We start from the raw sequence: 15,623 nt of genomic DNA, 5'->3' as shown, positions 1-15,623 counted from the left end.
CAGGATTTTTGAGGATGCTTGAAATATAAGCCCTATTCCAAAAATAAGCCCTAGTTACAGTTCATAAAAAAAAAAGTCACCTTAAGTAGTGTCCAGGCAGCTACATGTGTAAAAAAGTAATAAGTTTGGGAGCAAAAATTAATATAAGACTCTGTCTTATTTTCAGGGAAACAGGGTACTTCAGACCTCTGTTCTATACCATTGTCCACACAAAGTAGCATAAAATAGGAAAGTGATAGAAAGTGGTGGGCAATGTGGAATTATGCCTCTCAGTCTTCCCTCTGTTAAAACTAGCCCCAAAATACCAGGAAAATCTCATTGGTATGTTGTTGGGGAAAGAAAAAAATAGCCACAAGAATGGATGGGTGCCAGTCTGAGCAGCCACATGTTGCTCTTGAATTGCAGATGATCCGAAGATGCTTTTTTAGGAGATGAAAACTGTGTTAACTCCTTACAGTACCTTCATTTCCTTCCCATGGTAGGATAACGTGATAACGGACCTGCTGTCCTGCCATGGTGGAGAGGAGAAGGAGGTGCAGGTCAGTGAGGGCTCCTTGCTCGTATGTGTTCAGACATCTGCGTGGCACGAGGCGGTGGAACCACTGCAGATACCTGTAGTTATTTTTGTGGCCTTTGCCCACATGTTTCACACTACTCTGCTGACCTTGTGAAATGGGGACGAAGTATGTGGCTTCTTCCATTCTAGTTGAGTAGAGGGCATGATTCTTTTCTTTCAGGACCTTTAGCCAAAAGAAACAGGCTTGTGAAGCGAGGACAGAAGAAAATAGGGGGCAAGTTCTGCAGCCTCCCCTTCCAAGCTCTTGCACTGTCAAACTCTTTGATGTCAATGAAGATACTGCCTGAATAGCAGACTTGGCCCTTAAAAGGCAAAACAGAAGAAAAATAAGCTCATCTGAAGAAGATGTGCAACTTTTAAAATTCCTTTAGAGACAGCAGAAGAATTTACTCTTAAATAATTGAGAGGAGGGTAGTCAGAGGACAAAGAGAGTACACTGAAGGACTCTCACAGTGGCTGGAGCTGGGTAGAGGCAGATTTTGGCATTTATGCAGCTAGGGCTGTACAGAGAAAACAAGCATGATCTGGTCAGTGTGGGGTGAAGAGCTTGGCAGCAGTGCCAGCATCCCCCAGTTTCTGCCAGCACGAGGGACTGAAAAGCCTGATCCATATGGTGAATGACTGCGGCTGTGGGTGCTCTTGCGTTAGGTGTGCAAGGATAAAGGAGGGAAAAGCATATGAGAAATTTGGTAAGGTGTCATTTACAAAGCTCGTATGAGATCTCACCATGAGGAGATTTGTGCATTGCTGGGTACAAGCGAGGGCTGCTGCAAGCTCAGTATTGTTAGATCTCTTCTTCATATCTGAAGACACCTGACATTCCCCTTCATGTCCTGGTAAGAAGTAGTTTGGCAGATCGCAATAATATTTGTAGCACTTTCATGGGTAGATCTGTAAACTACTCTTGTAAGAACTCTGCTGTGGTGGGCAGAGCTTTGTTATTCCTGTTTTTAGCAAGAAAGGATCTTAAGGGAAGAAAAGTGCCTAGCTAAAGGTTAGACCAGCAGGTCAGTGGCAGGGAGTCTCTGATATCTAGTCCAATCCTCTGGCTGTGCTGCCTGGCTAAATAATGATTCATTTAGTGATTGGGCCCTTCTTTGATCCCTACTGTATAACAGTGAGGCTTTGGAGTGTTTTATTGTGCTATGAAAAAGAACTCCTACTAGGCAGGTGGGAAGGGGAAGGTTTACTAGACAGCTGTGTTTGTGATGAATTGGCTTTGTAGACCTTTTTCTTTATTATTTTTTTTGCCTGTCAGAGTTGGGGAAACGGGTTGCTGATGTAATTACACTCATTATAGTTTACTTTGTGGCTTGTTTTGAAGCCTTTGTTTTTTTTAATTCATTTAAATGTTGTTACAGAACAGTGTGACTTCCTTCCGTTTCAGACCCCTTTAGCTAATGACTGCAGGGCTGCTCAGAGCTGAAAACACTCCATTTATTATCATTTTGTTGTTGCTGTTGCATAGGATCAGGTTCAAACTACGAAGTACCCAGGTACTTGGTTGTAAGCATGGTGTGTGCTGAATATTGATGATTTGTGTAAAGCTTACTTGGACAGACTTGTGTGCATCACGTTATGCTGCAGACCAGCATCTGGAAATGCTTGTGTTCCTCACAGCCCAAGATCCTCGCAGTCTCGGGGCCTGGTGTCAATACACTGCTGCACAAGCTGTGTTACCCTTTCGGAAGCTTGTGGGCTTTCTTGGGTTTTTTATCAGGAGTGTCAAAGCTCTGAGAATCAGGAAAAGTGATCTGTGGGGTATAAAATGGATGTGTCTCTGGAGATGACACTGAGAACAGCCAGGAAAAGCAGAATAACCAGACATGCAACTCTGCAGAGTTTTCCATTTTCAGCATTTTTATGCTAAATAAAGTGGTCTCATTATCTGCCACTAGCAATAATATTTGCCTTTCACTGTGGTTTTGAGGGTGTTGCTCCAATGCACTTCTGTTTGAGCTAGATTTCTGAACAAACAGAGTGAGAGATGTTTACACAAGTAAGACAAGGTGTAGAGATAGGCAGGATAATTCTTGCTGCAGTGTGTTTGGGTAGTTTGAATGTTGAAATTTAAATATTTGGCTTCTATTAGTCAACATAAAACTGTCCTGGTTTTTGTGTTGTTCCAAAGTGCCCTGGACACAGGAGAAGAATACTGGCTTTTTACTCCTGGGTCCATTAAAAGCCTACAGGCTTGGAAAAAATGGACTTACCCATCAAGCAGCATAGTGTTTTTTTGTGATGCCAATTCTCTTTAAAGGCAAACTTGCTTATTTTTGGTGTTAGTGTTTCCTTAAATTCCTCAGGAATTCATGCATGCAAACATGATTTGATGGGCATGCAGAAATGGCCTGTGGACTGATAATTCAGTTGTGCTGCAGGCTCTTCTTCAGGTGAGAGGTGTGAGAGGTTTTGGGCTAAGCTTTTGCATAGTATTTAAACTTTATGGCTCTCTTGTTTCACTCAGGTATTAGTAAGAGGAGAGCTGAAGTAATGAGAAGTCATCATGGAGGCGCAGTCCCATAGCTCTACCACGACGGAGAAGAAAAAAGTGGAGAATTCCATCGTGAAATGCTCCAGTCGAACAGATGTCAGTGAGAAAGCTGTTGCCTCCAGCACAACTTCCAATGGTGAGTAACAGCAGGGATTTACTAGCAGCCAAACCTACAGTAATTTTATGTTCACTGCATTCCTTGTGAATTGAGCATTTGCACCTGGATCAGTGTTTGTTCTAACGAAAGGCTAAAGAAAACGAACGAGGGGGAGGTGGTGGTGGTGGTGGAAAGTGGTAGGATACAATAAGGCCTGTTTTGGCATGAGACGTAGTATTTTTCTTCCAGATGTTCTAATTTGAGATGTAAATGTGCTAAGTTATTTATTATAGGAACTTCCTGGTCTTGGTGTTTTGGAAATTGTCTTGATTAGCCTGGCAGGGCTTGCCGTTGCTTTGCATTGGGCCATTGAAATCTCTTACACTAGTCAGATAATGAGTTATTACAAAAGAGATAGAAGTAGCTCTGTCAAAATTAATGGCAAAGGTTTTTTTTCTTCTTTTACAAATAAACTTGCTCCTCACAAAGGGCTGCCCCCACCTTCCCAACGTTTTTTAATGGCCAGGGACAAAACATCAAGCGAAGAGTATATCCTCCCATAAATTCATTTCGAAGTTGTGAATGTAGAGCTTGTAGATTTGCAAAACTGGAGTAATTTGCTTAATTCTCCCCAGAGATTACCTCACCTGACAATTCTACATATTCTCCACCCCTCCGGAGAATGTGTAATCCCAATCTTGGCCCTTTCATTATTCAGTGTAAGAGGGCTGAATTTATCGGTCCCTACCTATGCAAAACTCTCTTTGCATTAGGAAAGAAAATTGCTTGAAAAAGGTGTGGGCAGAGTTCAGACTTATGGATTTTGGATAGCTGCAGATTAACTGTTGGTTTTTGCAAATGAGTGTAATAATGGCTAAAAACAGAAGATATCTTTCTGCATATTTTGGAGTCCTGGTGTATTCTTGGCAAAACATTTCCTCTCCACCCTTTCTGCTTCCATCATGCTTGTGGTCCAGGTCAGGTTCTCACTTTGATATCCTGAAGAAAGGTTTTTGCTTTCTCAAAGAAACATGTTTCTCCCACTGGACTAAAGCAGAAAATACATGAATCCTACAGCCGTACTAAAGGGGAATCTCCGTGGGTCAGTAAAAATTAGATGGCGCATGTCCCAGTATCCTTCCGTGTGACTGGACTTCAGATTCAAAGCAAACTCAGCACCTGCTGACCTACTAGTTGGAGTGGATCCCCATGAGAATATAAAAACTCTTGAGCAGCAGTGGAAAAAGTTGCATCAGTTTTCTAAGGCATATGAAATTAGATCCTCATCTGGTGTAACTCAGCACAGATCCATTGCTGTCAATAGAATTACAGTGGTTCACATTAGCTGAAGAGCTCCCCATTGTATTTTTTTTTTCAATAATAGGATTTACCACATTCAGACAGATGCACACTTAAACACATATGCATATTCTTTGATGTGTCAGGCGTTTGCACTCAAACTTCATGTTGGCACATGCCTCTGACTGTTTGGGCTAGATTTACATTATTGTTAAACATTTAGATTTAGAGGGCTAAAAATAAAACCTTCAAGATGTTTTTGCCTAATTCTGACACTAATTTAGCCTGTGGTCAAATAATTTTCTCTATTCCACATATCAGTTTTAACGGTGATATTAGTTCTTAACTACCTGCTTCATATAGGTATTGTATTACTGCATGTCAGGAGCATCCAACTCCCAAGACCTGGAATGAATCTAAGTCTAATGAATGACTAGAAGTTTTTGTCACTGGAATTGTCTGCTATTACTGGAATGAGATGCTAATGTAGTACACATCCTAGGGCCTGAGGATGCTTTTGGTTAAGGTAATGACAGTTACCTTTGTTTTCAGTGGGTAAAGGTTGGTTTTGTTAGTCTTTGTGTTTAGGCAAGTCGCCAGGACCCCCAAGGTTTGGGTTTCTATCTATCTTCATGTATAACCAAGCAAAAACTTTTCAGAGATTACAGCACTGGGTTTCAAAGGGATAAAAAAATTCCATTCCTTCCTGGATATGAAATATTTCCTCTTAGTGTAGAGACTCCATGGAGCATATACCAAAACTAATAATGATAACAGAACTTCAGGAACATAAACATGAGTTTTACTATTGCAATGTTTTAAAGTTTTGCTTCTTTCAGATGCGATTGCTGTGATAACGATTTTTGGTTACAATGACCAATTTACATGAAAGCTGGAGCTTGCATCGCATTTACATCTTTTTTTCTTTAATGCTGGAATGAGTATTACTGCAGGAACATCATCAGTTGATATAAGACACCACTCCTACAAAGCATGCAGCTTTTGTTGATTCAGGGCCTCTTTCTTTTTTTTTTTTTTTTTTGCAGAGGGCTGTAGTAATGTTAATGGTTGTGATTTGCATTTGAATACTGTGTTAAACAAGGTAAGGTACCCTTAAAATTAACAGGAAGACAGAATGATCCTTGCTGGTTTTGTCAGGAGACTCCGCTGTCATTGCAGAGCAACATCTGCCTATCTAACAATGTCACCTCGTAAGGATGTCTAATATCAGTGCTTCTCTCCTTCTGGACAACACGTTAATTAGTGAAGTTTGCAGGGTAACATGTACATGAGTGACAGCTGTCTGAAGTGAGATGTAGAAACTACTATTTTTTCAGTAGCTCTGCTGTCTTCTGGAGCAGTCAGAACTTGGATCATAAGTAGACTGAAAACTGTTAGTTACAGGTTCTATGCAAAGCTTACAATCATGAAGAAACAAAGAAAACGTCATTATTTCAGTAGCCCCCAAAAGCAAGTTAACACACGCAGCAGCAGAATCTTTGTTAAAACGAATATTGAGTGTGGAAAACTTTGAAGTCATAGGATGCGCAAACTGTTTATTGAAAAGCCTGGTGTAAACCTGTGTGCAAGGGAAAGAAAGTGGGAAAGGTGACCTGGAAGGGCAGCTTGTGTGTTAACTCTAGCTACACAATGCAAGTTCTGAGGCCCAGACTTGTGCCCCTTGGAAGGTACCAGCTGCACTGTAGACTAAAACAACAAGCAAGCATGGGCTGTAGTTTATGTTTTATCCACTTCTGCTGAGTTCTTGTCATTGCTTAATGCAAAAAAGGTTTCTCACCTAGCTACAAACTCTGACTGTATTGCTAAGATGCTCGCACTGTGTTAGATAAGGGCTTGCCAGCGTTTCCATTATAAACCCCTAATTTCAGGGATTTCTGACTAAGCTGTTAAAATGTGCTCCAGGCTGAAACACATGGGGAAGGTCTTAGTGCTGGAGCAAATTAAAACTCCTTTTAAAATATATGTGATCAAAAAAGGAAAAAAAAAATAATAATTTCTAATAACCAACAAAAATCTTTGGTGCACTTTGATCCCCAGTGGGACTTTGTAATTTGGGACCACTGTTGCTTTGTTTCGAGTTCATTCTTGTAAGCTTTTGATCTTTTCTGCTTTGTGTTTCATATTGTGTATCTCACCCAAACTGCACACAGTTTACTAGGATATATTTCTTTGCAAATTGTTCCTTTTACTCTTTCTTTGTTTGACCGTTGTATTTACTGCTCGGCTAATTATCAAAGGGGGGAAAACTGCTAAAGAAAACTGTTGACAGATGCTCATTCACAAAAGGCTGTATGAATAAAAAGTTCGTGGTCCGGTGTAAAGTAAGCTTACTTTTGTGTATCATGATTGGATAGCCTCAGACTGATCTGCTTTGGCAAAGTAATAACAACAACAACAAATAAGTACCATATTTATGTCCTGACCATGTCACTGGTATTACATTGGAGTAATGAGGCCAGTGTCCCAGACCACCTTGCTACCACAGTGCTATGTTGTCAGGCCTTGTCTTCTCACATGTGTGTCCCTACCACTTTTCAGGAGACAGATCAGTAGGATCTCGTTCCCTGCCATGTCTATGCATGGATTTAGGTCATCATCCTGGAAGCTGCTGCATACGCACACAAGTTCTATCAAGTCATGCAAGGAATGGCTTTCTGAAGAAAGATATCCATTGATAAACTCATTCAAATTAGTTCTGTGCCCCCCTTGAAGAGCCTTTGCCTGATATTACACATCATGAAACCTGCCTTGCCGGACCTCCATTGGATAATATGGTACCTCCTGTAATTTCAAGTAATCCTGGGGTTTAAAAGATATCTTCAGATGAACACTGTAAATGTTAGAATCATAGAATAGTTTGGGTTGGAAGGGACCTTCAAAGGTCATCTAGTCCAACCCCCCTGAGATAAGCAGGACATCTTCAACTAGATCAGGTTGCTCAGAGCCCTGTCCAGCTTGGCCTGGAATGTCTCCAGGGATGGGGCATCTACCACCTCTCTGGGCAACCTGGGCCAGTGTTTTATCACCCACATTGTAAAAAATTTCTTCCTAATGTCTTGCCTGAATCTCACCTCCTTTATTTTTAAACCATTACCTCTTGTTCTGTCACAACACACCCTGCTAAAAAGTCTGTCCCTATCTTCCTTACAGGCCACTTTTAAGTACTGAAAGGCCACAATAAGGTCTCCACAGAGCCTTCTTTTCTCCAGGTTGAAGTTGCAGGAGTCTACATGGCGACCTGCCTTGCTGAAGCGTGCTGAATGCCGAGACGGAGGCTTGTTCTCGGCTGTGTCTTCATGCTGCTCCGCCACGAGCGCCAGGGCTGGCAGGGTGAGCACAGCATGCCTTCTCCTTGGCTGCTGTGCCTCCTCACAGCCTGGCATGTGAGCTGTGGCCGAGATGGGCAGCGTGCTAAGTCCGTGTGTCAGGCCAAGCACTGCGGTGTTGGAGCGGGAAACTGCTGGCTGCCCTCCCTGCACAGCCACGGTGCAGCACCCCCCTGCACCCCGACTCTCCTGAGTCCCAGCACTGCAGTAAAGTCTTAACCTCCAGTCCAGCAAGTACTCCCATGAAGGCCTCGCTTTAGGCAGAGGAATAGCTCCCTCAGCCCCAATGCAGGTATTTACATGCTTACAATTAGGCAGTCACTTTAATGCTTTGCCAGGCTGGCCACTTCGACTGTACGCTCTGCTTTGTAGGTGAATAGGATTTATTGTTAGACTATTTCATAAGAGGCGTTCACCGAAAAACCTCATGCTAACCTAACATAGCCCTCAGCTATATGCTTTTTTTTTTTCACTAAATTTGTAGTATGGATGTAATTAATTTTTCACTTTATTTTCTAAAAAGTACAGGGAATTTCTGTGTAGGGTGAATACTTAATACTTCTACAAGGCAAACCTGCACTTTGTGGCGTTGCTTGGAGAGCATTAGGAGGTTATAATACTCTGTTCGACCCTGATTTATTTAGTGTTTGGCTTGTGAGTTTTGTTGGTGGCTAACATGCTTTCCTCTCTTGTGCATTTTGGCTCTAAATGTGTTTTTAACGTTGTATTAAAACAATGCAGTTATTGTATAAGGACTCCATCAGTGTCTGACAGCCAAGCACTTATTTTCAGTTGATGTGTTTTGTCTAGTTTTTGACCCATGAGCTCGTTCCATTGTAATTTGATATTTCTTATTAACCTATTACTCTGCCTTAAAAAAAAAAAAAAAGCTAATTATAAACGTATGTAGGTTGTGGACTTGACTACCTTTATCAGAATCAGATAGTTATTGAGAACATACTTTAAAGTGATAGAAAGCAGAAATTATGATCTTAATGATGATGTAACTTAAACCCAAGCTTGATAGATGAATAAATGAGAGGAAGTTCATTCGTCCACTTTGACTCTTTCAGAAGAAGAGCCAGCTTCATCTAGGTATTCGAGGTATCCTTTTTTTAACCCCTTTCTTTGTAGTAGTTCTTTCAGGATTGAATGAGGGACGTATTCAGCAGTCTGCGGCCCCATAAGAAACCCATTTCCTGTTTAAACTTTGAGTTGGTTTCTTGTCCTGCTGCTTGCTTTCAAGTTCACCATGAAATAGGTGTTAATCATAATACCCATTCTTGGCCCCCTCGTCAGACTGATGTGCTCAGGGTCCCGTTGAGAGGTCAGGGTTCAAAAGAAGTTGTTAGGTATCAAGAAGCATTGCCTGTACTCTTTTAGCAGCCTGCAAATTGAGTCCCAAATTGGTTATATGAGACCTGATTCTGCAAAGTGATCAGGAAGTGCCCTCCTCCTCTCCTGACATCAGAGGGCATGGAAGGGATCTCTTCACTTCTCGTTTTCAGGTCAAGGAGGAAAAAGCATCCTGTAGGATTAGATGTTGGAAGTGATGATCTTCAATGTATAGGTTTTTCAGAGGGTTTTGTTTTTCAGCAAGACAAATATTGTAAGTAATTTCTATCTGTTATGGTGGATACAGCAGCATAGAAAGTATGGATAGAATGGTCACATGTGGTAGTGCAGATAAGTAAGGGCAAAGACCTGAGCTTGTAAGATGTTGTGTACCCTTCTGTTCTAATAATTGTGGCCAGGTCCTAAGAGAATAAACTGAAGGAAGGTACCTGTCCTTAGGGAGGATGAGCTCTCTTGGTGCTTGGAAGTGTTGGAAGCAAAAGTATTGGAAGTTGTAATTAACTGGGGACTGCATGTCTTGGTATATTGTGATCTGATGTGAGTAGCTGATGAAATACACGTTCATTTGGAGTAATACACCCATGGTCCTGTATGCTTATTAATAACATTCCAGTTAGGGTTAATAAAATTAAGTTAGGGTTTACTAGTGTTGTTCCTCAGTGAGCCAGCCCTACCCTTACCCTGCTCTAAAACCGGTGATCTGCAAGTGCAATACAGTATTGCTTCATTAATTCTGCTGAGATTTCCCTCCTTTTTTCCCCCCTTCTCTCCCCTCCCTGCAGTGGTTAATAGCATAAGGGATATTAAATGTCAATCCTCCTCTATCCCTTTGCAAGTTCCAGAAAGAGATGATTGAGTGGCTTAGCCCTGCAATCACTGTAATCAGTAAGTAATGACTTAACATCCTGCTGGATAACACGAGGTAGAATTGGGAGAAAACATTCGTTAGCAGCAGAGGCCTGCCACCTGGACAAGGTGGAGGTTAAATTTAGGGAATTATATACTGGGGAGTTTTTTTTTTCCCCTGAAAAACAAACAAAAACCCCACCAAAACACCCAAGCAACTGTATTACATTTGTACCCGGGTTTTGAAATAGAGTAGGAAGATATAATAATAAAAAGGTTTAAAATGGCAATGATACCACGCTCTGTAGCTTGTGACCAGGAGTCCAGTATCAATCAGACCTCAAAAAATTCAGGCATTACAGCCCGTAGTACTGGGGAGGGGGAAGCAACCAAGAGGTTTGATTTTTATTACAGTAGGAGAAAGGCTGCTGGCAGCTGAAGCTTATGTGATATCGTTAGCCTTCCAGAAAAGGGCTCACTTACTGCCGTTAAGTGCTGGTCTCTGGGGAAGACACCCTAAAAGAGAAAAGGCCTCCTCACGGCCCGTGCCACCAAGCTGGGGAGGCAACAGCACGGCTGCTCCGAGTGGCGGCACCTTCTCCCAGCCGCTGGAAACGGTGCCAACAAACACACGGGTGCCAGGCGGCTGGGGAGGCTTGGAAGGGCACTAAAAGAATTAAGGCAGAAAACTCTCCTGCCTGGGGTCCTTGCGAAAGAGACCAGACTTGGGATCTGCAAGTGAAGGAGACTTGCGGAGTAGGTCTTTTTCTTAAAGGAAATAAAAAAGAATTTTTGAAAATCGTTCTAATTGACTTAAAATCAGGCAACCCCTCTGGCACGCACAGTATTTGGCTTTACGATTTGAGCTGTGTAAATTAAGGCAGTTAAAGTAATTTAATTACTTAACAGGTTTTCAAATGGCATTCATCTTTTCTAGATGTTTTCTATTTCCTATCTGTCTCCAGTTAAAAGGAAATAATCAGGCATCAGTGTTGCATTTGATAATATCCTTGTTCTGTATTTTTCTATTCCCCCCCTTTCTTTTCTGGAAGATACAAAACCTCAGCTTCTGCTTGCATATAAATTGTTACTAAATATGTATGCCAAAAAGGGGGAGAAGTATGCTTAGGGTATGGTCTGTGATTATGTAAAGAAGGTACTGTGTTAAAACTATATTCTCTGTATTCTTTCCAAGCCATATCTCATTATTTTGGGGTGAGGGTGGGAGGGAGATGCATTCTTTCACCATCCCAACTAAGAGTGAATGAGATGGATTTTATTGCTGTGTTATTATCTTATTTCCCATTAAAAGTCTTTGCCTTTGATGTATACTGCAAATGGTCACAATTTGAATCGCTGGTTCTATTTTTGTTCGTAAGGCTGGCAATTCAGAAAAATGTTGATTTACTTGTAAATGTGATCTGGACCTACTGATTAATGTATATTTCAAGCACGCAGAGGCACTTTGGAAAAGAGAAGTGCATAGGAAATACTGGGTTTTGTTAAGATGATTTTAAAAATTGGCTTTTAAGGCTTTATGGGTCGGATTATCAAAAAGCAGTTCCTAATCTTGTGCCTGCAATCAGCTGGAGTCTTGCTACACAGGAGCTGTGTGTGCACATTCTTTGCACATGGCAACTGCTTAAAATACACTGTTTTCCGTTCATTTAGTATGACTTTTCATGCATGTTCCACACACAGCCAAGTGAAAATACAAAAACTTAGTCCCACAAATGTGGTAGCTTGAAAATGCACCCACATATCCCAAACTAAGGGGTTTTATTTATTTTTTTTTTTCCTGCGTGATAGAACAGATTTGTATGGATGGAGTTTTTCCCAAGATGAGATGATAAATTGCCCAAACTTGGTTAGTATTACAAACTGTCCGCGCTCTCTCTTGCTCTCTCTCTGTTCCCGTCATGTGCTCGCTTTTCTTTTCCAGCGTAGGGGTTCATACATAACAACAGAGGATTTTGTAGAAAAGTTCCTTCTGGGCCTGACCGATAGTGTTTTCCCCTCCTCCTGGTCTCCCTCTTTTCTTTCCTTCCTTCTTTCTTTCTCTTATTTTCTCTTTTTACTTTTCCCCCCTTTTTTTTTTCTTTTTTTTTCTCTCTTAGTTTTCAGAAAGTTGAGTTCCATCCCAATTATTAAATCTTCGGAGACCATTCCCACATGGTTCTGTAAATGGTAGCTTCATCCTGAGTTCTTTCATCTCTTTTCCTGCTCTCCTGGCTTGACAGTTGAAAAGGTCTGACTGTGCCACACAATGGTTTGATTGGTTTCTCTAGGGGAGGCTTTACCCTGCCTCATCATTCGCCAGGCAGGTGGACCAGAAAGTCTCTTGATTCTTTTGTTGCCTCTCAAAGTCCGAGGTCTTTGACTGAATAAATCCTCCGTCATGGGATAATTTGCTAAAAGGAGACTGAAAGATGTGAGAGAAAAGGCTCACTACTTGGGTGCTGAATTAATGAAATAACTGGGCCTTGGAGTTTGCAATTGAAAAATCACCAGGAATGCAATGGGTGGAGACAGGCTTCAGAATGCAAGCCCATTACTTCCCTGTAATAAACTATGAGAGCTTTAAATGATATTACTAAATACGCCAGCTCGCCTGGCCGCCTCCGGTTATTTGCATTTGCAGCCCCGTTCGGCGGGGAAAGCCCGAGCAGAATAAAAGCCGTTTTGGTGCAGCGCCTAGTTAGTCATTAGATTATTATGAGGGGCTGGAAAGAATTCCATATGACAGAACTAGGGTTGAGTTAACACAGGACGAAAAGTAATTTACAGATAGGCTGTCCTCAGCCATCTTCGTAGCCCCTGATAAGGTTTCATTTCAGAATGGATAGGCGACATTTCCACTTACGGGCCCATTCTGCGACACCTGTGATAACAGCTTCTGGATCCTAATTGAAATTGGTTTCAAAATGGATTTTCACTTTTCTCTGTCTGTGGAAAATATTGAATGGACTCAGAGCTGCCACAGAGAATCCCAGACCTTGGAAAATGGAGCAAGAAGCCAGGATCATCTTTCATAACTGTGTCGATGATATGACAGTTTTGTTATCTGTCTTATTAATGAAATCATTGATCACCTGATGAGGGAGATAATAAACTACATTTTTGCTGCTGTTGAGGAAGCTCAATTAGATTTTTTAAAAAATACAGATGGGAGAAAGGCAAGCCAAAACAATGAAGTGAACCTTTTCAGGTCTATTTTCAACTTTGGTTTTCTTCGAGGTTTTTAGACAGAAGAAATCGCTGAGGCTGTAAAATGCTGACTGCATCTTGAGCTTGTTGAAAGTAAAAAGTGACGAAAAAGAAAAAGCAAACCTGATGCTTATGTTAAGACTTAGTTATTGTTTTTCGGTTTTAACAAACCGCACTAAGTAAATAACACTTAAGTCCTAGTAAGTGCCATGGAAACTCAGATGAACTGAGAAACAATGGAGCTCAATTTTAGCTGAAGTGGGATTAGTGATCTGAAATCTCTGAATGCCCTGGCATAGACAAAGGCCGGTGCTAAGTGTAGTGAATGCTTACCCTGATGCTGCTTCTCCTGAAAATTATTTCTTCTTTAAAATCGGCTGTCAGCCTTTGGTCGTTAAACTCCCAAGGCATTTTGGAAAAATAAGTTCCGTTTTCACAGAATCACAGAGTCTTAGGGGTTGGAAAGGACCTCGAAAGATGTTTTGTTGTTTTCTTTTTCTTTTTTGTACTAACAGACTTGAGAAGATTTTTAAGCACAACCAAATGTAAAAATGTCTGCTTGGGCTCAAATGCACGTGCAGGCTTTGAAAATAAAACCTGAAAGGGTTTTGTGATGTGTTGTTTCCCTGGCCATTTTCTAATTATTGGAGAAAGAGATAGATCTGTTGTTTGTGCTTGGTTGCTCTGGAATGCATGCTGTATTCCTTGAGGAAGGTGGGAAGGGATAGTTTTTCTGAAGAGGGATGCCAGCGACTTCTCATATTTCACTGTGAATTGTATCCTAGGTATTTCTTCAGTCCCTCTGCTGGTGTGGGTCAATTTATCCCCCTTTTTAAGCTTGAAAGGGGAGCTCTGATCAAAGGCTTGAATGATGTCACTGATCTCTGGTGATTGATTAGGAACAGACGTTCTGGAGCATTTTGCATGTCTGCCTTTTCCTTATCACTTCAAATCCATTAGTGCCTACCCATTAGGGTAGCTTTCAATCAGGGGAAAAATAGTCCATGCACATACGTATCTATACACATCTATATATGCCCTTCATGTATATGTGTATATAGAGAAGAGGAATAGGAAAGCATGCAGACTTCATGGTCTGGGTTATAAATGTATTTTTCTTTAATGTGAAAGGAAACAATTTTTATTGATCTGTGTTGATACAGGGGATATTTATTAATTGCTGAACTCTTGGGTTTAATTTTCTGTTCTTCTGCAGCTGCTCTCACAGGTTTAAATCCATGTCGGTCTCTGTTGTCGGTGGGGTTTTGGCTGCTTTACCTTCATTTGCTGTAGTTTACCCAGAGAGGAACCATGCCCCTGCCTGTTGTTTCTTTGCTGTGCCTGTGATGCTCATCAAGATCCACTATGTGTGTCAGTGGCTTAGAGGTATTTTTTTTTAATTAGAGATTGAAAAAGAAATATTTGAAATGTCCATCTTTTGGAGGTTAGGAGTTAGCCAGATTGTATGTTAAGCTGTTAAAAGATACTTCGTTTGTAAAGGAAGAGCAGTCCTCTGACTCTCGGTGGTGTGGGCGGTCAGGCAGTGGGGTTTGCTCATGTACACAAGGGTGGTGTGTGCGAGCACAAGGACACAAACTGATTTTGCTGTGGGACAGAGGAGGCGTGAAGCTGGAGTCCAGTCCTAAATATCCGACTTCTAACAGCATATTGTGATTTAAATGAGGAACTTAAAATCTCTACACAGGCTTTAAAAATCTTGAGTTAATTAATTATTCTGGTAAATGGAAGCTTTCAGTATGTAGGATATTTCAAAAATGTCAGTGTTATTTTTGTGTATCTCTTTTCCCCTTTCTTTTTGGTAGGCTGGCTCATTTCTCTCTCTCTCTCAAATCTCCTTCGCTCTCTCTTCTACTGTTGTGCATTTCACACCGGGAGATGACAAGTCTTGTGATTGCAGCAGAGGCAATTGAAAGAAAATAAAAAGAGAGTTCTTTTTCTCTGGTGCTGGCCCATGAACATACCGTAAAAATTGGATTAGACACACCTAGAGTTGGGATTGATTGCATCTTGAATGGGAAATTAGAACATCTGAAAAATTCCTTTTTGGATGGAACAGAAGCACAAGAAGGAAAAGTTGGATGGAAACCAGAGAAGACCTGTAAATCACTATTACAGTTACTTCCTATGGTTTACCATTGGCTGTCAAAAGAAAATTGCCTTGGGCTTGTTTATAGCTAATTCCTTTATAGAAAACTTTAATTTGTGGACTGGCCTCTGAACGGGATTGATAACTCTGTTTATAGACCAGGATGGGTATCTAAAGATAACAGATAATGCAAATGAGGCTTTTTTTGATAAGCCAGGGAAGCAATTATGGATACAACTTGGTTGATGGATTTCAGAGAGCATTTTCACAGATTATAGATTTTTTTTTTTCAT

The 15,623-nt window shown here is 41.1% G+C and overlaps 1 protein-coding gene across 7 annotated transcripts in view; it reads left to right on the top strand.

Annotated features, from left to right (window-relative positions):
- GLI3 (GLI family zinc finger 3) overlaps positions 1–15,623 on the top strand; it is a 214,224-nt gene that overhangs the window by 12,225 nt on the left and 186,376 nt on the right. For all 7 annotated transcript variants that reach the window (XM_071804776.1, XM_065830829.2, XM_065830828.2 and 4 more), the window contains one exon: positions 3,045–3,207. In XM_071804776.1, the coding sequence (XP_071660877.1) occupies positions 3,084–3,207 (124 nt within the window). In that variant the 5' untranslated portion in view covers positions 3,045–3,083. The remainder of the gene's footprint in view (positions 1–3,044; positions 3,208–15,623) is intronic.

The sequence above is a fragment of the Patagioenas fasciata genome, chromosome 2 (assembly GCF_037038585.1).
Source record: "Patagioenas fasciata isolate bPatFas1 chromosome 2, bPatFas1.hap1, whole genome shotgun sequence".
Lineage (NCBI taxonomy): Eukaryota > Metazoa > Chordata > Aves > Columbiformes > Columbidae > Patagioenas > Patagioenas fasciata.
Note: the sequence above shows the minus strand (reverse complement) of the source record. Positions and strands in the feature narration are given on the sequence as shown.